General features: G+C 41.6%; 1 protein-coding gene across 1 annotated transcript in view; it reads right to left on the reverse strand.

Annotated features, from left to right (window-relative positions):
• LOC306780768 (myelin transcription factor 1-like) overlaps window positions 1-18,601 on the reverse strand; it is a gene marked incomplete at both ends in the record, with an annotated part of 120,942 nt that extends 102,341 nt beyond the window's left edge. The window contains one exon of the mRNA XM_079273248.1: window positions 18,502-18,601. Within this exon, the coding sequence (XP_079129374.1) occupies window positions 18,502-18,601 (100 nt within the window). The remainder of the gene's footprint in view (window positions 1-18,501) is intronic.
• Between the last annotated feature and the right edge of the window lie 3,493 nt (window positions 18,602-22,094).

Consider the following 22,094-nt stretch of genomic DNA (forward strand, 5'->3'; position numbering starts at 1 on the left):
GTCACTCAAAGGTCTTTGTGACATGTGACGTAAGTGCCACAGGTTAGGTTCTCCAAAGTCTCCAAGGATCTTCAATCCTGCAGCAATTCGACTCGGTCTTAGCTGGGTCACACGCATCCACAGTACATCCCATATCTCCAATATCAAGCCTGTCAAAGAACCTAGAAAAACGGATGTTGATTCAAGGCCTTGAAACTTCAGATTCAGCAAAATTAAAATAAAGTAATCTGCAGTTCAAATAAAAGTTTCTTTGTATTCATTCTAATCTGGTGAAGGGTTTCAAGTAGCCTCTCCTCAGTGATGTGAAATACAGATTGTGTAGTCTAGCCAGGTTCATTAAGCTCGTATTGGTTGGTCTAGACTCAAAAAGTTACTTTTCTATATCTTTAACTTAAGAGTTTTCACCAAGTATCTTTGACATCTGGTCACTCAGGGTGCTTGAGAAACGGCAGAGGGGAAGGCTTCAGGGTGAAGACAGTTAATAGCTGGATGAATCTCCTTTGCACCAGTCTATTTTGATTAGAAAGCTGGTCTGTGACTAAATAAGCAGACTCATTTTACCACTTTAATCTAAGGACTGGACTAAACTCTTTTTTTGGAGTTTTGGGGTCACAAGGCTGCTTAGGAGAGCCCGATAAATGCCCGATAAATGTCAAGATTTATGTCTACAAGTATCTCTGGCCTTTAATGCAAGTCTAGACAACCTTGAAAGCATCTAGGCCGGTGTTTTTCTCCTCACAGGTTGAAGTTGTTGTTTATTGTGTTTACACCTCGTACAGAATAAGAGTTAACTCATTTGAAACCAACTGATAAATCATCTCCTCTAGCAAAAAGATACGGCATGGCAGAATCATTGTCTTGAAGGAAAAGTTTGTGGCATAAATAATGAGTAAACCCTGGCTATGCCTGTTTGGCCCTGCGGTTGCAACGAGGTTAATTAGTCCTTGAGGGAGAAAATCCCATTTTGAGAAGAAAATGAATGATCCTGCACTAACACAATGCAGTGATAACAGGGAGGAAAAACCTAGAGTGAAACGATCAAAACAACACAGGATTGATGCAAGAGCAGTTAATGCACTTCAGAGAGAGAAAAAATCCAGTTATTTACAGTAAATGGCAAAGTCCTCTTCATTTGCTCGATGTGTGCTATTGACTGGCATCATTTACGTCAAAGAGAAAACAGATCCAAAGGGAAACAGATGCAGTGAAACAAGATAGGGAGTCCAGATCAATAATGGGAGAGGGGTCGCTGACTCCAACACTCACACACACACACAGTCTCATTAATAATGTCTTTAAGGCCAAGAGGAGCAACAGTAAATCATGCTGTGGACTACTGGTGATAGCAAGACTTGTATGGAGCTTCATCCAGGTCAAAAGTTTTGATCATTTGAAAAAGAAATTTGAACCTGGAAGTTCAAGTTGTGGTCTTGAACATTGAAAAATACAGCAATGTATTCAGAATGAAAGTAAGTGAATGAAAAGTGAGGGCCAACGCGCCGGCTGAGGTGGGAGCCCGGCTCTGCGGGGTCGGGGAGGTGGAGTGCGAGTTTGTGCGATAGGACCCGAAAGATGGTGAACTACGCCTGGGCAGAGCGAAGCCAGAGGAAACTCTGGTGGAGGCCCGTAGAGGTCCTGATGTGCAAATTGGTCGCCCGACCTGGGTATAGGGGCCAAAGACTAATGGAACCAGTAGCTGAAGTTTCTCTGAAGTTTCCTTTAGGGTAGCTGGCGCTCACAGTTTCCCCCCCCCCCCACTGCATTCACGTGGATACGGTGTATAGAAAGTGTTGAATCATAATTCTCGCGGTGCTTACGTTACCTGAAGGCAACGTGGTTGAGGAAGTCCCCAGCCTTCTTTGTTATGCTGTCACTCATGATGCCACGCCCCTCTCAGTTGATGCCACGCCCCCCACGCTAGATCAGGGTCAAAAGTCTGAACTGAAAAAAACGATCTGAAAGTGAAAACAAGATTTGAATCTGAAAATATAAAATCTGACACTGAAAAATATGATACTTCAAATATCAAAATATATATGAAAGTAAAGAATGAAAAAAAAATTCCAGAACTGAATCAAAATTATATTCAACCCAAAAAAAGTTTTCATTCACTTGTTTTCATTTTGAATACATTGCTGTATTTTTTCAATTTCAATGTTAAAGACCACAGCTTGAACTTTCAGGTTAAAATTTTTTTTTCAAATGGTCAAAATGTTTGACCTGGATTTAGCTCCATAGACTTGACTCTTCAAACAAAAGCTACAATAGTACTTATACTTACTTATAACAAACTTATGTCAACAGATTTACTTCTGTTCAAATCAGTGGTGTAAGTTCAATGTGTAATATATACGGACCCCTTGATTGACACTTCAGACAAATAAAAGCTCAACTGCAAAATAGCGGGGTCTCTAAAATCACTTAACATTGTCACTAAAAATGTCTATAAATAGCTTACTTATGCCCAGCAGTTTATTATTCAAACTGCAAAACACTTATTCACTAATATGAATTGTGTGTGTGAGCAACGATTTTCTGCCGTAAATGACACAGCCAGCCAGAGACGCAACAGGTTGCTCAAAGCGAGCTTCTCTTCACGTCTGTTTGTGGAACTAAACAGACCACCTTTGAACAGATTTGATCCAGAACCTTTGCTGATATCCTGGATTAAAGCAGGACGGTGTCTCTCCCCTTCTTAGATACCAGGACAGCAGAAGAAGCCGAGCTGAGGTGTGCATGCATGTCTGGTTAGAAAGAGGTGAGTGTGCTGTGTGGATTCTGTTGCAGTTGGGTTGTGTAGTTGGTTGAGGGCCTTATTATTAACGATATAAGCCTTAGACCCCGCCCCCCCCCCCCCCCCCGATTATCAGTAGGTATTTCGTACAGTGTAAATTACTAATCGTTTTGTTCAGTTCAAAGATTCATAGTCACTGACTATGTACTGTAGTTCACTAACTGTGCATACTGCACTTCAGTACGCACAGTCACTGTATGCATCACTTTGGAATGTACTTCCAAGCAGGAAGTGAATGCTTTAAAATGTTTTGTTCAGTTCAGTTTAAAGATTCACTGACGATGTATTTCTTTCACTTTTTTTCTAACCTGCAGATATGCAATCACAGCATTTCAGTGTGCACAACAGATACAGCATATCTTCACATCTCATGGAACAAATACGCTTCTGTTTTACTCAATCTAGCTGTTACACAGGCAGAGTAGCAGCTCTCATTTCCTGCTCGTTAATGCAGTTTGTGGCTTATTTCTAAGTTTCAGTCTATTTTCTTCTGTTTTAGAAGTAGAACTACAGTGGTTGTGTATTGAGCTCTAAGCGCTGCCAAAACACGGGTGACCTACAACTCACTAATGGGCCTGACGGAGCACTGAAGCTGCTGCTGGGTGCTGCTCGCGCCTCCTGTGCACACAGTGTCAATGTCATCACCATTTCAATGCAATTTGAATCCAGTGGTGGGCCATCAGGGCCAGCTAAGCCTTCTCTGCTGGCCTAGACAGAATCACTAAGTTATAGCTATTTTATAATTTAATAATTTTTCATAAATACACTACATGTATTCTAATTTATTTTCCCATTATCTTATGTTCTCATTGCACAGCTCCTGTCTTCCTCAGTTGCTCTGCTTCCAGTGCAGCATGTTTTAAGTAGAGCTTTTATCCAATGAGATCTCACCTCTGTGTCTCTAGGTAAGAACAGAGGCCTGCAGACTCACAAGTGCATCCCTTTGCACTTTAAGTAAATGGAGACGATATTGTTGATTGTCATAGTGTTCAACCAATCAGATCTTTAGTTTGACATGTTGGGCGTATTCTTTGACGTGTCAGAGCCTGCTAGCTGGCCTACAAGTACGTGATTGGTCAGTGGGCTAGCGTGACATGTTGGGGCGTGATAATCCCAATATCTGCTGCCTCTGTGGAGTGGACATTTTCAGCCTCAAACGCATGAAAACATATTCAAGAAATACAACTGGGGAGGCTCGACTGTCTTCACTGGTGTCCATGAATAGAGAAGGACTTCTTACTGGAACTAAAACACACGGATGTACTGAACAACCGTGAGATCAAACTCTTTATTAACAAAGAAAGGAGGATGGACTTTGTCTTTAAATAGTGAACAGCAGCTCTGGTAAGTTAATTGCTTTTGTTTTTACATCTGCAGTAGCTTTAATATGCTTGTTTATATATTATTATTTTTACAACTTGTTTTATGAAGATGGATTTTTCTTTGGTTTTATATGTGATAGGAACTATTGTTACGTACACTGTTGCCCTGGGGACATATTTATCCGGTGCCAGTGTTGCCAACTTGGCAACTTTCTCGCTAAATCTGACAACTTTCCAAACCCTCTTGCCAACTTTTTTGTCAAAAGCTACTAGTGACAAATCGAGCGACTTTTTCTGCTGTTATCTGAGACTTTTCTGGTGTTTTGACTCTGATGTGAAAGCACGTACGTTCTGCACTGTCGTGAACGAGCAGCGGGAGCTGCCGTGAGCCGCCCCAAAGCACTCACAGGCGGTCACTCTCACAGCAGCCTCGCTATGTGATCCAGACATCGCAAGACTCCAACTGCAGTGCAAGATATAAACACCTTTATTTCATGAGTGTGCATGTGCGTAAGAAGGCTCTTAAGACATGGGATCAGTTTAGAAAGGAAACCAAGGTAGTGCATTAGTCACAATGAGAACCTCAGGCCTGGATGAACACACATACACACAAATCTAAAGTTTAGATGAAAAGAAAAAAGCCTTTTTAATCCTTTAAGATCACATCACTGGTCATATTGTGAAGCTTTCTAACAATATATGCAAAATCTACCAATTTATATTTTCATATCAAAATTCAAACACCTTTTCTTACGTAAGCTAACTATTTCAACCAGTACTGCGATATCAATCCATCAATCAATCTGAAACCTTTAGCAACAATGGAGGTATGTAGAGCCACAGCTCTGTATCAAGCTGCACTCTAAGCCCGCCCACCTTTTAGCGGCCCAACCAAACGTGAAGGATTTGATTTCAATCTCTCTCGTAACTGGACACCACTCAAATATTCCATTACCCTGTGAGGCTCTAACTTCCGTTTCACTGGGACTTCAAATGATAAACGCAGTGAGACAGGTCTTACACAAATGAGCATGAAAACAAATGAGCATGCAACACACAAGAATGAACAAACAAACTCCATATAAGACCCTCAAAATGTTTCTGTAGGTTTGACAAAACGATCCAAGTTGGTTTATTTGGCTTACTGATGCGTCTATGCTCTAAGCCTTCTCCATATGTGATAATGGGATTCATTGCTTCCCCTCCCCTTTCTCTGCTCTCTCCTCATGTCCTGCACGCCATCCATTTGCAAAGGAAGGCATCGCATTTAAATTACGCAGGCAGTTTACTGTAAGAGTCCACCAGGGAAATCGAAGAAGAGACAGAAAAAGAAAAGGGGAGAAGGAGGGGGGATGTAAAACAGAGTTATGGGAAATCGCATTGGATGGAAGGCAAAGTGCACAGAAAGATGGGGAAGATAGTGACGGGATGGTGGGAAGACGTGGACTGGAAGAGCGATTGAGGGAGAGAGTGAGGCCTGGAAGCTCACTGACTCTCTCCTTCCTCTCTCTGTCCATCCTCTCTCTCTCATGTTGTTTCTGTTGACCATGCTGACCACCGTCCTCTCCTCCTCTGCACTGATGGGTGACAAACAAGCCCAGGCAATCCCACAATGCTCTTTGTCATCCTTGCAGCGGAAGACTGGTGCGTTTGGCTATTTGCATGCAAATAGAGTGCCCCCCCCCTTCCTCCATCCCACACACACACACCTTCCATCACCCTCCTCTCTACGCTCATTTATTTTGTCCTGCATAGTGTTAACTTTATTTCAGAGTGCTTATTGACGTGTGTGTGTGTGTGTGTGTGTGCGTGTGTGTGTTGGGGGGGGGTTCCCTCTGACTGCAGCCACATTATACTGCACTGTATGATGAGACAACCCACAGTCACTACATTGTAACATAGCTGCTTGTATTTGGAAAGTAGTATTGTGGTATAGATGTAACTCTAAATGGATCAAATTTACTTTTTTAGGGCAATAAATTCTACAGACTAGTCTAACCCATAAAGGAACAGCTATGCCATTTTTTTAGAATTGCAAATTTATGAAAAAGCATGTGCTTTGTAGTCGAGGTCGTCCAAAATATGGGACCCGATCCAAAACAGACGGGTGGAAAACCTACCAGCACCTGATGCACATTCCAAAGAGACCCGAAATATAAATAGACCCTAATAGAGATGAACATCAACACCTACGGCAGCATGATGCACTATCAATAAACAGCCGTAGTCAAAAAGAGCAGCAATACATTAACAATGTTTTTTTTGTTTGTTTTTATTTTTAAAACAAAAGCACTTTGTAGGATCCGTTACATTTTTATTGTTCAGAGACCAATGAAATGATTGAAGGTCCTATACCTCCTGCACCAACAATAACACCTGCTGTTGCCACGTGGATATAGAAAGACAGAAAATAATCATTTCTAACCAATATAACATCTGTTAATCAAATTCCAAAAAGTATTTCGGAGTCATTTAATAACATAAATGAACATAAACAGCCCTGCACTGAAGTTGCTCACTACTTGACAATGATGGACAGCTTAACTTGAAAATGTTACAGTGGCTTAAAGAGGGGGTCTATTTCTTGCCAGGCCTCCATAACTGATATAACTTACCTCCTGTTTCCATTTCGATCTTCATCTCGACAACACATGATTGGTGTTCTTACCAATAGAGTTATAGCCTCCGACAGAGCCGAAAATGTTTGATCGGGTGTCGGCCAGTACGAGTTTATGCACCGATCTGATATAACGTTATCATATCATTCATCAGATCATTTACGCTACCGTAGAACAACAACACCTGTCAATCACTACCTGATCCGTACATCCTTCCTGATCGGCCTACTGCACGTATGCAGACTAGTACTACACACCTGTGGTTAAACACTCTTGTGCATCCTATTCCTCCCTGATAATGCTACATTGTTAACAACTAACCCGTGTTGAAATCAGCAGGAGGAGAGCTAGTTACGTTAGCTGTTAGCAGCCAGTGGGCAGCATAGTCTTGCTTGGCGGAGCTAACCACAGGGCTAACAGCTAACGTTGATGTAGGTTGTATTGAGTTACACTACGATGCGTTAAAGCTCTGTCAACGGTAAATCATAAATTATCATATGTTCAAATGTAATCTTGTTCAATTAAGTTTTAACAAAGCAAAAATGTGAGTAAAAATACAATCACGAATACAATTTATCTTCTAAACATTTGAATTGTTTGTTTTGATGCAAATAACCACTATAGATGACAAAAACAAAGTAAAAGAATAACATTTCGGACTTCCGGACGGTTGGAATTCATTTTTGTGACTGTTCTGGGATGGTGGTGGAAAAAGTCTGCATATATTTGTTTTTAACGCACTGGTATATATATCAGAATCAATAATTTAAAAAAAGTGGTATTGGAATGTCTCCTCTCATCAACACCCTTTTCGCCTTTATTATTTCCTCTTATTCAGAGATGACTGTTGTAGTAGATATAAAAATGACCACATTGAAAGGCCGTCTCTTCTCAGTCAGTCAGATAATGCAAAAATGTGTGTATTGATCCACAAACGTTTCCACATGCTGGCTCTAGCTTCATATTCATTGTATCAGTATGGTATCAATCTTCTCATCGAACTCTTGTGGAGAAAGGGAATACATGTATTTACAAGTGTCAAACTATTCCAGTAAAACTGCTGAAATATCAACACATGCAGGAAGAAAAGCAAGAAAGCATGTTTTTCTTCACTTAGGACCTCCGTGGCTCCTTCCTTGCCTGCTTCTCAAACCAATACTGGGGCACAAACAGGCCATTATGCCAGACAGGCAGCCATGATTCCTCTCTCTCTCGCTCATACAGACACACAGCCCCGCTGCTTCCTCTCCCTGTGAATGAAAGAGGAAGTGCAGAGGAGACTGAAGTGTAAAGAGTCCTCTGTCTCCTCTGTCTCACTCAGACAGGAGTGACACCACAGCCGACAACAACAACAACAACAACAACGACAGTGACAAGCGGTGCTGCCGAATTATTCATGAGGGCTGAAGAACGCAACCGCAAAGGAGCTCAGTGTCTACAAAACTCACTCACTCGGCAGCCTGTGTTTTCAAAGTCATCCCGTTCATGAGTTACAACCCCAAACTTACAGCCTCCAGGAGGAGATTTCCCTCTCAATGGCGCCCACCTGGTCTGAGAAAGGAGGCAGCAAACTAAAGATTCAAGTATCAAAGTGCCTATTCTCCAACTTGGTTGAAAAGTTTGCAGTTCGTCACAAGTAGAGCTCTGTTGCAAAACAAGACAACTTTGTGTGACACCTGAGCTCATACAAAGCGGCAGTTAAAACACTGTGTGCTGGTGAGAGACGCCTTCCACATCCACAATGAGGACATAAACAAATTTTGTCTTTTGACTGAGACTTTGGGGAAGTTCGGAAAACAACACTTTTTTCCCAGAAACAGCATTTGACAAAGAGAAGACTGCTAGTACAAACCCACCCATTATCTATCGTCTATGAAAAACTGAAAATTCCTTATCATAAAACTGCATTTCAAAGACTACTGCTCTCGTAATGCTTCAGTGATTTATATTTGTTGAAGAAAGGCTTCTGCATTTTGCTGACTGGGCTTGGAGAGCTGTGGGCCTCAGTGCAGTGAGTAGGACAGGCTCTTCATTGCTGGCACGTTAGGAAAATAAGTTTGTTTTGTTCATATCATAAACACCCTTACACCCAAACTCTCCTCTCCATAAACGATCTAATGAAATATGTAATCCCTCAAATAACCTTAAAATCTTTATCCTTGTACGATTTCAGTAAAGTAAATTACTTGTGTTTAAATGCAAAGACAGACAGTAACTCGCTCATATAGTCATAACATTTAGTAGATATATTCATGGTCCCTAGAGGATGAATCATATCGGCTGGGTACACCAACTAGGATTCATATTTAAACCAGATTAAATACTTGAATTAAATAGTTTAATAATGTTGCACATTTTAAAACTATCATAAAATGAAGAAAGATTCAATTCAAACTTCTCATAAAACGTCTTAGTTTTTACTCTCAACTTAGATTGCATTTAACCACCAAAACTTTGAACTCCAACTGAAACTGTGATCCAATATTAACTTTCAACTTACACTTGCAGAGGTTTAACGATGGCTGTCTTTTTCAGATGGATGATGACGGGAGAAAGAAAGTAGGGACAGACTCAAACAGTTGAGTTGTATAATGCTGGTTAAGCAAGGAAACTGTTCTGGAGCTGAACAGGAAGATTAGACTCGAGTTTTTATCTTCTATTATTTGTGGTATTGTAGTATTGAAATGTCTCAGGAACTATTGGATGGATTGTCATGGATTTGGTACACATATTCACGCCTGCTTTAGGGGGAATTGTAATAACTTTGGTGATCCCCTGACCTTTCAATTAGAGCCATAATCAGGTCAAACTGTTCTGTGTAGCACAGTGATTTATGACCAGATACCTGCGAAATGAACTATTTTCATCAGCCTCAGCTGTACTGTTCATTGCTAATGTTAGCATGCTACTGCTTGAAACAAATACGCCTGCAAGTGCCAGAAAATTTGGTCGGGCATCTCTGAGTTTGTGTTACTTGCGTGCGATCACGTGACTGTCACAAATAGTTCACTGATAAAAACACTTTTTACAAGAAGGCCAGTTCTTTCTGAGATGCTTTAGAAACAAGTCTTAAAAATCTACATTTGAGAAAATATTTTGGTGCCAAATCAAGTTGTTTACAGGATATTCAACCTACGCTTCTTTATAATACATGTAATACTTTCCATGTTTCTTTACAGAGCTTGTACAAAAGCAATAAAGTATCCATGAATATGAGATATGAGTTAACAGATAATCACAATCCTCCTCGGCATTGTGGAGGTTGGTTTATGGCGTTTTGCCGGTTTCACCTACAGTCTATGGGCATACACTATGGGTTACACTCACTGTCTTTTCATTCTTCACAGTTCATTTTGTTTGTTCGCCCTCTGGCGTTTCAGACAATAATGCAGCACACAGAGTATAAACGGCTCCGTTCATACTCAATGGAACAATGGCAACAACCAAAAAGAGTTTCCATGTACATTTGGGTATGTAAGTATTGTATTACGATTGACTTTAAAACTGTGGACCTATCCTTTAAGAGTCCGTTCAGAGTTCAAACTGAGCATGTTCCTCTGGACGGAAGCACCAGGGTTCAGGGGCTGCATATCTTTGAATCCCTGTCATGGTGCACCATGCCGGGGGCACGACTCCCCTGAAGCTCCCTGGAGGCCCCACAGGGTTGGATCTGATGAATGTGGGTCACAGGGAGCTCCCTCTGTAAGTGTGTGTGTACTCAAGACAGCCTTTGGGGTAATAATGAGGAATGGACCTATTTCTCAAAGCAGGCCGTGCTAAAGTGTAAAGAGGACACATACAACCACATGAAACACCAGACCACACATGCGCATGAAACAGGCAGTCACACAGACACGTGCATTAAGTCACATCCATACAAAAACAGAATCTGAATTCTCAAATATGAAAATGAAACACACTTTGGGAAAGGAAGCCGTTCGGCTACACAAAGTTCCACAGCGGACCTACCTACGATTCATATTGTGTAATACCAACAGAGCCCTGCTGAGACGCTTGCAGCGCACTTCCAATGTGTTTGCTGCGTCTACCATCCTGCCTCGTGGATCCCTGTGACTGAGCCATAAATACTGCATGGCTTTCCTGAAAGCACGGGCCCTGTGGAACTAGCAGGCGGAGTGTGTGGGTTCCTCTGCAGGTCACTGTGCTACAGTGTCTCCGCTCTATATTTACTCCACATGAACCTGACTGTGGGTGTGTGTGTGTGTGTGTGGGTGGATGGTTGTGCTGGGGTGAGAGAGAGAATAAGACTGTTTATGTTTGTATGCAGGAAGGTGATGTTTGTGTGTATGAGCTCGTGTATGCACATATTTATGTGTTCATGTCAGGATATCTGTCTGTGTGTGCGTGTGTTTGTGAGTGTGGGGGGTGTGGAGGCACAAAAGCATGGAAAGTGTTTGTGTGCACATGAAGGTGAACGTGCATCTGTGCGTGCATGCATGCACTTAATGTATGGTTGTTTTATGAACCAGGGGATTTAGGTGTGTGTGTGTGTGTGTGTTTGTGCTGGAGGTGAAATAATACTCCTTTCCTGGTAATGTCACATGTTTGCCTGCACGGACAAATGCTCAGACTGCATGGAGAATGTATTCAGTGTACCAGAAGAATCATGATGTCTCACACTGGGCAGGGGTGGGGGAAGGGTGTGTGTGTGTGTGTGTGTGTGTGTGTGCGCACGCACATGTGAGAGAGACAAAGATGACCAAACACAAGACAATATGTGAGCCACATTTCCCATTTCCTCGTTGTTAAGGGGGGGGGGCTGCAGCTCTTTCAGTGATAATAGCAGGGAATGCAGACAATGGCGAAGGTGATTCAATAAATAAAGATGTTTCATTCTGAAACACAAGACACACAAACACACACATTCATGTACACACACACACAATATAGGTGCACAATGAAAACCTCCTTTGCAGAACTTGACATATGGCACGCACAATTTCCCTCTCAATTTCAGATCCAACTCCCACAGACGTACTTGCACGCTGGCAAATTGCCCCCCCCCCCCTGCTCTTTCCTCATCTCACCCCCCTCCTCCCAATTCACTCCTCTTTCTGAAAGTCATCTGCTCGCTAAGCAGTAAGCAACATCACGGGCCGCTTGCAGAAATGAGAGCATACAAATGATTTGTGGCACAGGCGTCCCCACTGGCGCCAGCCTAGATGGCTGAAAGGAGGAGGGTGGGGGTCCAGGGCGGGGAGGATAATGTCACTTTCACCTTGTGTTTCTCTAGCAGGCCCATGATGATCATTTTTTCCCATTTTCATCGCAAATTTGTTTCGGGCAAGGGCTAGCGAGTGAAGAGAGAGAGAGGAGAGCATGAGGGAGAGATGGTGGGTGAGAGCGGGTCCCCTATGCTTCTTTGCTGAGTGGAAGAGGGGGGGGGAAGAGAGAGAGAGAGAGAGAGAGAGAGAGAGAGAGAGAGAGAGAGAGAGAGAGAGAGAGAGAGAGAGAGAGAGCAAGAGAGAGAGGAGTGCATATATAAGGGGGATGGAGCAAAGAGGAGAGAGGTGGGGGGGGCGCATCTGCACAGTGACCTTTTTCTGATCCAATCTCACTGATGAATCCTAATGAAGGATTTAATAAAATCACAGTTTACAATCTGTCTCTGCATCAAAGCGTGCAATCCAATTCAAAACAGAGGCCCATCTACATTTCCAATATTGTTGCAAACCCATCAACCCCACCAGGCCCTTCCCTGAAAAATAAGTGGGCACACGTCTGTGTGTGTGTGCGTGCGTGCGTGCGTGTGTGTGAGAAATGGAGAGAGGGAAATTGGCAAGGCCGGCGAGTGAGCGGCTGCCACATTTGTTCCAGCTGTAGCCTAATGTCACAACTCGTCATATTCATTTGGCCTTCTAATGAGGCGAAAGTCAACAAGGTGCAGCATACATGAGCGGAATCGCTGCTGCGACTCACGGCTAAACAAACAGAAAGAGGTAGACAAGAGAGTGAAAGACACAAAGGAAAGAACACCATGCTGAGAGGGAGCATAACATGCTACACCATTACAAACTTGATAATGTTCAGGACGGCAGTGAGTCACACGCTGTCTCTCTCTTCATATACATCGTCATAAGGTTGAACATTTCCCTGAGATGAAAAGGGCACACCTGTTACACTGGCAGTAAGCTGTGAGTCTGCAGAGTAAACAAGACTGATGGCTGGATCAATGCAACCGTTTGACTGTCTGTAAGTTGATGCAGTGAAGAGGAGAGGAGAGGAGAGGAGAGGGATGACTGCTGGAAAGCAAAACACTGAAAACACACAGAGTAAAAGTCAGTAAATACTCTGCAACAGGGACATCTGCTGGTGAGAAGTAATAACAACAACACTCCGTCAAAGCTTTTAGCAGGGACCACAATTCTACCAAAACTAAAAATTCTACCAAACATGTTCAAATAACAACAATCAAGTTGATGTAAAGTAGGTTTCCAACATCTTGCTATGAAGTCATCAAGTTCATCGTGAAAAATAATCTAAAGGTGCTTTCAACGGATTTACACACGCAGTTCTCATACGTAGTCTCATACGTAGGCGATATGGCCAAAGTCTCTTACTTATGTGTCATTATATTATTATATTATGTGTCAGTATGTGTCATTTTGTATCACGGTTATGGTAAAAGTCACGATACAAATTATTTTCCATGAATTCAAGAAAGAAAAGCTCTAAAACAACCATACCGTACTTCATCACATTTCATTATTTTCTGCGACACAAACAAAAACAGCACAAAACAGTCAAACTGAAATTCTGTCAAAATGGAAGCTTTAAGGATCCTGAGAACAATCATTACAAGTGTTTTAAGGTCAACAGGTGCAAATAAATACCAGCCTGACTTCAGTCAATACGGTATAAAAATCTCACAAAGGATAGGATACCCAAGGAAAACAAAAAAACTAAATGTTCTCATCTTTCATTTCAAAAGTTGACAAAATACTGTCAAAGTGAACTACAGTGTGAAAACAACTGGTGCGAATGTAACCAGTGTTCTTCCTCTTCTCGTGTTGGTTGGGATGCCTCCTCTTGCTCTGTATCTAGCTTTACTCTACATGTCTGACCACATCACCTTACCCTGTCAGGCAGCTGGATTCAAGAGATCACAAAATCACGCAATATCATGACATCCCGCGAGAACAGCAACCGCAGTGGAAACAGTGTTGCCATATGTCTACTGGTGGACACATCTCACTATATGAATAATTCATGTTGTATGCATTGACTGTGTTGTAACTGTTATGTTGTTCATTCTGTACACATGACATCTATCACACTTCTGTCCCTCCTGATAGAGGATCCTCCTCTGCTGCTCTCCCTAAGGTCTCTTCCTCTTTTCTCCCCGTTAAAGGGTTTTTGGGGAGCTTTTCCTGTACCGATGTGAGGGTCCCTGGCTTTGTTGACATAGCCAGGCCTCCCACGCATGCTTTTGGTGCATGTTAGTGCCTGTGAGCGTGCCCCTCTGGTTAGCTCACAGGCGCCGCTCTGCACTGCTCTCATATAGCAGTTACAGCTGATAACACCTATCTGACCAACGGCGTCGTTGTGGAAGCATAGCACCCACCCTCCGGTTCCCCCTCAGGTAAAAACTGTTAGTGTCTGTCGGAACATTTTTGTAGTTTGTACTGTTGGCGCTGTTAGCACCGTTAGCTGCAAGCCACCGGCTCAGCAGTCGCCCTGTTCAGATCCGTTGAGAGGCAATAGAAATGCTGCTAATCTTGTAACTTGTACCTTTAAAGGCAGTGAATGTACTTCACTGTTGTGATATTGTATTGATCCCTGTATCTCAGCAGGGTGTATGCATGGAAAAATTGGTTCTTTGGTTCAGGAGGAATCGCCTCGCTGCCCCAACCAGAGCCTCCCTCCTACATCTGCACAGTGTGCAAATGAAAAACATAACTCCACCTACACTGGATCCACAAAAATGGGATCAAAGCCACACTACCAATTCCACATTATAGATCAGTAGTACCTCTGAGGAATGGTGTGCATTGATTAGTTATGTCATCTAATGTCTTACTGCTGCCTGCATCTGAACAGCTGTAATTTCTCTCTGACCAAACCTCAGATTGCAATTACCTTCTGTATTGACAACAGATGTTAATGAGAGTGTTTGTGCCAGAATCCCAATCCAGCAAACTGCACTGTGAGCATATATGCTTTCATAAGGATGTTTAGGTGAGGGTATGGAATATTTGCTGTGTGTGTGTGTGTGTGTGTGTGTGTGTGTGTGTGTGTGTTTGTGTGCCTGTGTGTCGGTGTGTGTGTGTGTGTGTGTGTGTTTGTGTGCCTGTGTGTCGGTGTGTGTGTGTCTCCAGAAGGCCTGAGTTGATCAGAGTGAGGAGCGACAGCTGTGCCACAAATCAGAGCCCATTTACTGGTGACAGAATCATTAAAGCCTGCTCATCTCATAAAACACAATGCACATGGTCAAATACCATTCACTCCATTTACGCTCATAACTCAGTCTACTGGGCACGTACACACACACACACACAGCTCACACACACTCACATACAAACACGCAATCTCTCCCAAAAGCTAAACCGAGTGTGCCGATTGTAATGACTATAGGGGGCGGTTTCCTTCGTGTGTGTGTGTGTGTGGTTTGTGAATCCATAATAAGTAGGGTGATAACGACACTGAGGTAAAGATGGGTACTTGCTAAAAGCACAGCAGCAGTAACACTGCCTCACTTTGTCCAAGGGTTATTTTACGAAAAGTGCACACCACAAACCACGCACTATATCGCCTCCTCCTCTTCTTCTGCTCTCAGTAAAGCACAAATGGACAAAATATATGTAGAGTTATGCAGATCTTCTGCATGGATAGAATAATTACACATCTACTCTTGGATTTCCCGTCACACACCTCTGCTGCTTCCTCACAGCCATACTATGATGTCTCCTGTCATCTCTAACCTCTCTCTTCTGGACTTCATCTATGAAAACATCATTGTTATAAAATACCTTATATATGTATAATATAAATTGATGAAGCAAAAGTAAAATCTTGAGTGAATTACTTGATATGAGATAGCTTCTACAAATGTCTTCACTTCATCATTTTATTCTACATTGGAGGGAAATTGTCATAATTACCATATCAATTCTTAAGTTAGGGCCAAAAATGTGTTTTGTGAGGTGACAGTGACCTTTGACCTCCACAATCTAATGAGTTCATCCTTGAGTCCAAGTGGACGTTTGTGCCACATTTGAAGAGGAGTTCCTTCACCAGGATGAGACCAACAGGCGGACGTAGGAACAGACGGACGTCGCCGCTGCAGAGGTATGAAACCGTTTGTATGTAATATACTTCAGTTTATTCACAAACATGTCTTCCTATCCAGCTTTAATATATAAATAAAGATCCGCACACTGTGGCTCCCTTAATGTATCTGTTGCTCTCCCTCAGGTCTCTCCCTCTTTTCTCCCCGTTAAAGGGTTTTTTGGGGGAGTTCTTCCTGTTCCGATGTGAGGGTCCAGGGACAGGGATGTTGTAAGTGTACAGATTGTAAAGCCCTCTGAGGCAAATTTGTGATTTTCGGCTGTACAAAATAAATAAATTGAATTGAATTATCACATCTACAAGTGACGTTTCCAGCTGATGCTCTTCTTCAGAGTTAGTTATCAACAGAGACGCCATCTTCAAATACATACACTGTGGTGACATGATAGTCAGTCACATGGTGATAATGGTGTACCATACAACACACACACACGACACCCGGCTACGTTACATATACATGTATATTGAGAAAAGCACACAGATATAATATACAAAAATATACAAACAATAGGAAGGTTAGAACCTCACAGCTCATCAGAATAACATGACGTCAGTAGCTGTCACTCCTTCTTTAAGGCTAGAATTAAATAGAGCCGCCTCTATATATATGAAATAGGATGCCCCTCAAACTTAAAGGAACAGGATCTACAATTCCGAGCCCATAATAACAGAGGAAGGGAACAACATCTACATCTGGAGTCAACCAAGTACACAAATAATTACATGTTCAGAGAAACCACAACATCACTTACAGTGAGTAGCCCAGCTAACCACGTTCATATCAACCCACATCACAATACTGATCACATGACGATAAACAGGTCCAGAATCATCCTCATGAGCTCACCAAGTCCATGGAATGTCTCATATTAACCCTTTACATCTTACCAATAGAGAAAGAGTCTGATACTGAAATCTTCATTCACACCTCTTGGTGTGTGTGTGTGTGTGTGAGTACCCAGTGAATATCACCAAAATAGTTCTCTCCTCAGGAGCAGAGAGTCACCGTCTCTCAACGCATAGACTGTATATAAGAAGTGGACATCAATTTCATACATTTTGCTGTAAAATCAACTAATTTCAATGGAATTGCCTTAATTATTAGATTGGCTTACAGGGACAACGTAAATCCACACGATGCTTTTACATCAAGTTCAACTGAAATTTGACATGAGAATGTGTGTTGAGCAATAGTAAGAGCTGGAGAGTCCAAACTGGAGGAAGCTATTGAAACTTATCAGTTGCACAGTTGCCCTCCTCTGTGAGTTTAAACTGCAGCATAAAGCAGCATAGTACTAAAGCAGTTGTGAGACAAGAGTTGATGCTATATGTGTGAACTCACTGTTCAGTCAGCGATAGAGAGACTCTATTTTTCCCCTTTCAGTAACTCTTAATTGAATTAAATTATGTAGAATCCTGAGAACAATCCTGCGAGGTGGGAGCACACAGCCCGGTGTAGAGGAAACAGAGAAACTCGGGGAGCTTATGTGACTGACTAGCGTGTTAGCCAGCTACAGCAGCTCACCCCTCAGATCCTCTGGTGCCTCTCTCTTAGCTGTTCCACAGGGCAGAACTAAAACATTTGGTGACGCTGCTTTTAGCCATTAATGGTCCAAGACGTTGGAACAGCCTTCCAGAGGATCTGAGAGTAGCTGGAAATATTGATATTTTTAAACAGAAACTAAAAACCTATTCAGTCTGGCTTTTATGTCGTGTTTCATCATTTAGTTTTTTATTATTATTGCTTATTACTGTGTCTGATTTTATACAGTGTTTTCATGCTGTGCTTTTTTCATATTTAATTTTGCTTTAATTTTATAACTGTTTTACCATGATCAATTTATTCAGAATTGTATTTTATTTATTTATTTCCTTTACCTTTAATGTTTACACAGTCTCTTTGTAAAGCACTTTGAAATTCATTTGATTTGTTTGAAATGTGATATATCAATAAAACTTGATTGATTGTTTGAAAAAGACCCGCAAGTAGTCACCAATACAGAGGACCAGAGCTTTAGTGAAGACGTTCAGATGAATGTCAATCTGCCACCGCCATGGTGCGACCAGGCCTTGAATCTCTTTGGGTTTTTTGGGGATCATGAAACATGCAGTAGTATTTGACACTACTCCACAAACCTCTCTCTAGTCCAGTATACATAGAGACTACAGTATGTGAGCTCACACACAGACACAGTGTCATTGAGGTATAATAGTGAATAAACGCTGCACTCTCAGAGTCATTTTCTGGTGACATGTACAGGCAGTTTTCTGTACCCAGAAAGCTCTTTACACCTTGTAACTAGTGAGGAAATCTACAAGTGCTTGATGAAGCATGTATAAAGCCCTGATCTAGACTAAACTGTACGTTGTGGTTCTACTACAGTAAGATGGTGTTGTATGTTGTATGGTGTAAGAGGAGGGAGGAGTAAACACACACACAGTGAGATGTGTGTCTTACCTTTCTCAGATAATTCACCATCCTTCATGGCCTGTTCAGAGTGAGGGAGCACAGCTGTTGATGACCCATTGACCTGGAGATGAAGAATCCGGCTGTACATCACCATGTGCCTGAAGGGCCAACTCAGAAAAATCAGCTTTTCTTTTACAGTCCACAGTGGAGCCATCTTATTGACAACTTCAATGATATTTAATAGTTGTGTCACTATACAGCAGGGGTGTCAAACATACGGCCCGCGGGCCGCATCCGGCCCGCCACGTCATTTTATGTGGCCCGCGAATCCGCCAGCAAAAAAATAAAAAAAAATAAAAAAAATATTTTTATTATTTTTTTTTTTTTTACAAAAATTAAAAGTTAGATGTGAAAATAAAAATATCCCCATGGTCGAAATTATGAGATAGAAAGTCGAAGTGATGAGATAGCATGTTGTCTGTGTGCCGACATTAAAACGATCACAACAGGTGGACAGGAGATGCAACAACCCATAAAGAGGATTTCCAACAAGTGATCGTGCCCTTCTCAACATGCGTACTTCTCTGCACTTGTAAACTCGTGGACTTGTGAAACGTCATCAGTCTCAGCCCAAGTACTGTTCCAATTCAAAGTTCACATCGAGCGGAGATGTTTGAGTATAAAAAAACTTTGAGTTGAGCCATTCGCGCCGCCGGTCTCACCGGGGGCTATTTGTGTTCATTCGCACTGGACGCGTCGGAGAGGGGGCGGGGCTTATCGCCCTGAAAGCCGTTCAACTGTCCGCCATTAACCATGGAAAAAAGAACCTCTATTTCTGCTTAGTACGTGTTGTGGAAGTCACAGATATCCCGGGAAACTAAACTAAATATGTTAGGAGTGGTTACATTTACAACCGGCCCTTTGAGGGCGACCGTGATGCTGATGTGGCCCCAGAGTGAAAATGAGTTTGACACCCCTGCTATACAGAGTCTTCAGGTTGGTAAAACATGTTGTTATTTATTGATACCATCAAAACAATGTTCTCACATGACAAATGTCCATAGATTTAAGCAAAAAGTGTCAAACTGTACATTACTGAGAAAGACGAATTATCAGCAACAAAAACTTTACTTTAAGTCCACCTACTTATCATTTATAAGCAGCATACAAACGTTAACTAAAGGTTTATAACACACTATAATGTGATGACAGATTTAAGTGTTTATTAATGCATCTGTCTCCCCATGAGCGTAGGCTGCTGTATAAACAGATACTGAAGGACAATAAAGTCAAACGCAGTTGTAATGTGAAACATGTCTTCATAGGAGAGGCTATAATTCTTGACAAATGTTTTACATTAATGCACACTGCTTATAATTTCATTATAGTGTTATAAACCTTTCTATTAAATATTGATATAGCGCTTCAAAATCTCAAAGGGGTGTAAAGTGACATGAAGAAAAAAATTAGCTCTTTTGAAGAAAGCTTTGAATAAACTCCTGCTTAAAAAGAAAAGAAAAAAAATCCCAATGCTATCCGTTGAGGGGTGAGAGGGAGAGCAAGACAAGGAGGCCACACAAACCAAACTGTAGCTGGGGGCTATAACTCCACTGAGCATGTGCTATGAGAAAGCACATTGTACATTTATTTTGGAAAATAATTAGTTTATAGCTAAAGAAGAAATCCATCCAAAAGACATTTTAAGAAGTAGCAATAGAGGTCTGGCAGGAAAAGGTTCAAAGTAAACTCAGCAAACTGTTGTGCCTCGGGCAACTCCAGTAGTCCCACACACTGTGTGGCCTTGTGACTCTGTTGGTCTCCTCTCAGCTTACTACTTTCACACCACTGATTTCCTCAGGGCGCTGGTCAAACCAAAAAAAGTCACAAGACCTGCTTGAGGCAAAGGTTCAAAATCTCTCTCAAAAAAAAGTCATTACAAATTGATAATCCCAGAAAATGTGTGAATGAGCTGTTCTCCACTCATAATGGCATGATATCCACAACATACATTCGTTCCCAGCCTGTAAAAATACTACAGTTGTACAGCAAGTAACCCAAATACAAACACTCACCTGGATGTTGTCGGCTGAAGTTTGTTGGACGCTGGAGGAGTTGAGGGCAGGTGAGGAACTACAGTGATTTCCCTAAACAAACAGACACAGGAGAGCACCTGCAATTCAAATACACGCTGGCATGTAAAGGGAACTCGGTCAGGTCTCCAAATCCTCCATTTGCCTGCATTTGAATAAGACAAAGGGACTTCAAAATGTTCCGTGTCAGTTTGTGGGATCCCTGAATCTCATGAACTATGATGGAAATAAAAGGACTTTGTTCATCAACAAATGATGATTCAGTAAATTTCGTTTCACTGTCTACGCATCATTCAGGAAAAACATGGTCGTGATGCTGTTGCTGAGCTCACTTCTCAAACATTTACAGTAAACAGGAGGTGGTTCAACTGGTTTCATTTCCACCAAAGCTCTGTCATTGTAGAAGAAAATGTCTGCCCTCGTGTGGACAGAGGATCTACATGCAGCATCCAATAAGATACAGGGGTCAGAAAGGAGAGGAAGTATTTTGGTTTGTATAGTTTGGAATATCTGTAGAACTACTTAGAGCTTAAAGAATATGGTCAGTACTGTTCTGGTTTTCACACTTCTTGATTCATCTATTTTTCTATAATTTATTTGTATCTCTAGGAAACTCTTTTCCACTTGCACCCTCCAGTAAGGTCAGAGGTCAGCAGGAGAAGAGGACAGGTTCGGTGTTACAATGAAAATCTCTGACCTGTCAGATTCTATGAGGAAGATCAAGTCATCAAACAGACTATTGTACCTGTTGGGAAGTTCTTTACAGCTTGTGACCCGATATGAAAATGATGGGGTAAAAATGTTTGGTTCACTGTCAAAATGTATGCTCACGTAAACACGTTTTACAAAGTAATTAAATCATTAAAAGACTACAACTTTGTTATCATAAAAATAAATATAAAGATGCATGAGTAAGTAGGGCTGTCCTCCACCAAAGAAATTCTTAGTCAACTAAAACTCATGCCATTTTGTCGACAAATCGGTTCGTTGATTTAATAGACAGATCTGTAAAACTAAGTTTCTCCACAAAGAATCACACACAAGCACTTTAAATCTTGTGTTCACCAGACGTGTTTCTTGTTTCTTGGGAATAAGTCATTCGGCATGAAAAAGCATTAACAAAATGACTAATCAACTAAAGAAATCTTAGTGTTTAAGACCAAAACGACTGATAAGTTGACTAACAGACTAAGAGGGGGAAGTCTTAACAACAGTTTGTATATCCTTATAAATAAAACTTATTTTTTACCGTCAAATTATTTCATCAAATAACTCATGCCCATATATTTAGATTTGTTCACACCATTAAAATGATTTTGAAGCTCAGTACCATCCAGGAAATCCAGAAAATGAAAATTGGCAACTTACCCGGTCCACCCGAACTATAGGTTCAAATGTTTGTTCTTTACAGTTTGTGACCGAATATGAATATTATAGGGTTAAGAGTTTTGGTTAAGAGCTAGCAAAATGAAAACATGGCGGCAAAGGTTTTGGTAAATGCTATCAAAATACAGTAGGTCTGCAACTGACATTTATTTTTCATAAACAATG

Source organism: Melanostigma gelatinosum (assembly GCF_949748355.1).
Source record: "Melanostigma gelatinosum genome assembly, chromosome: 8".
Lineage (NCBI taxonomy): Eukaryota > Metazoa > Chordata > Actinopteri > Perciformes > Zoarcidae > Melanostigma > Melanostigma gelatinosum.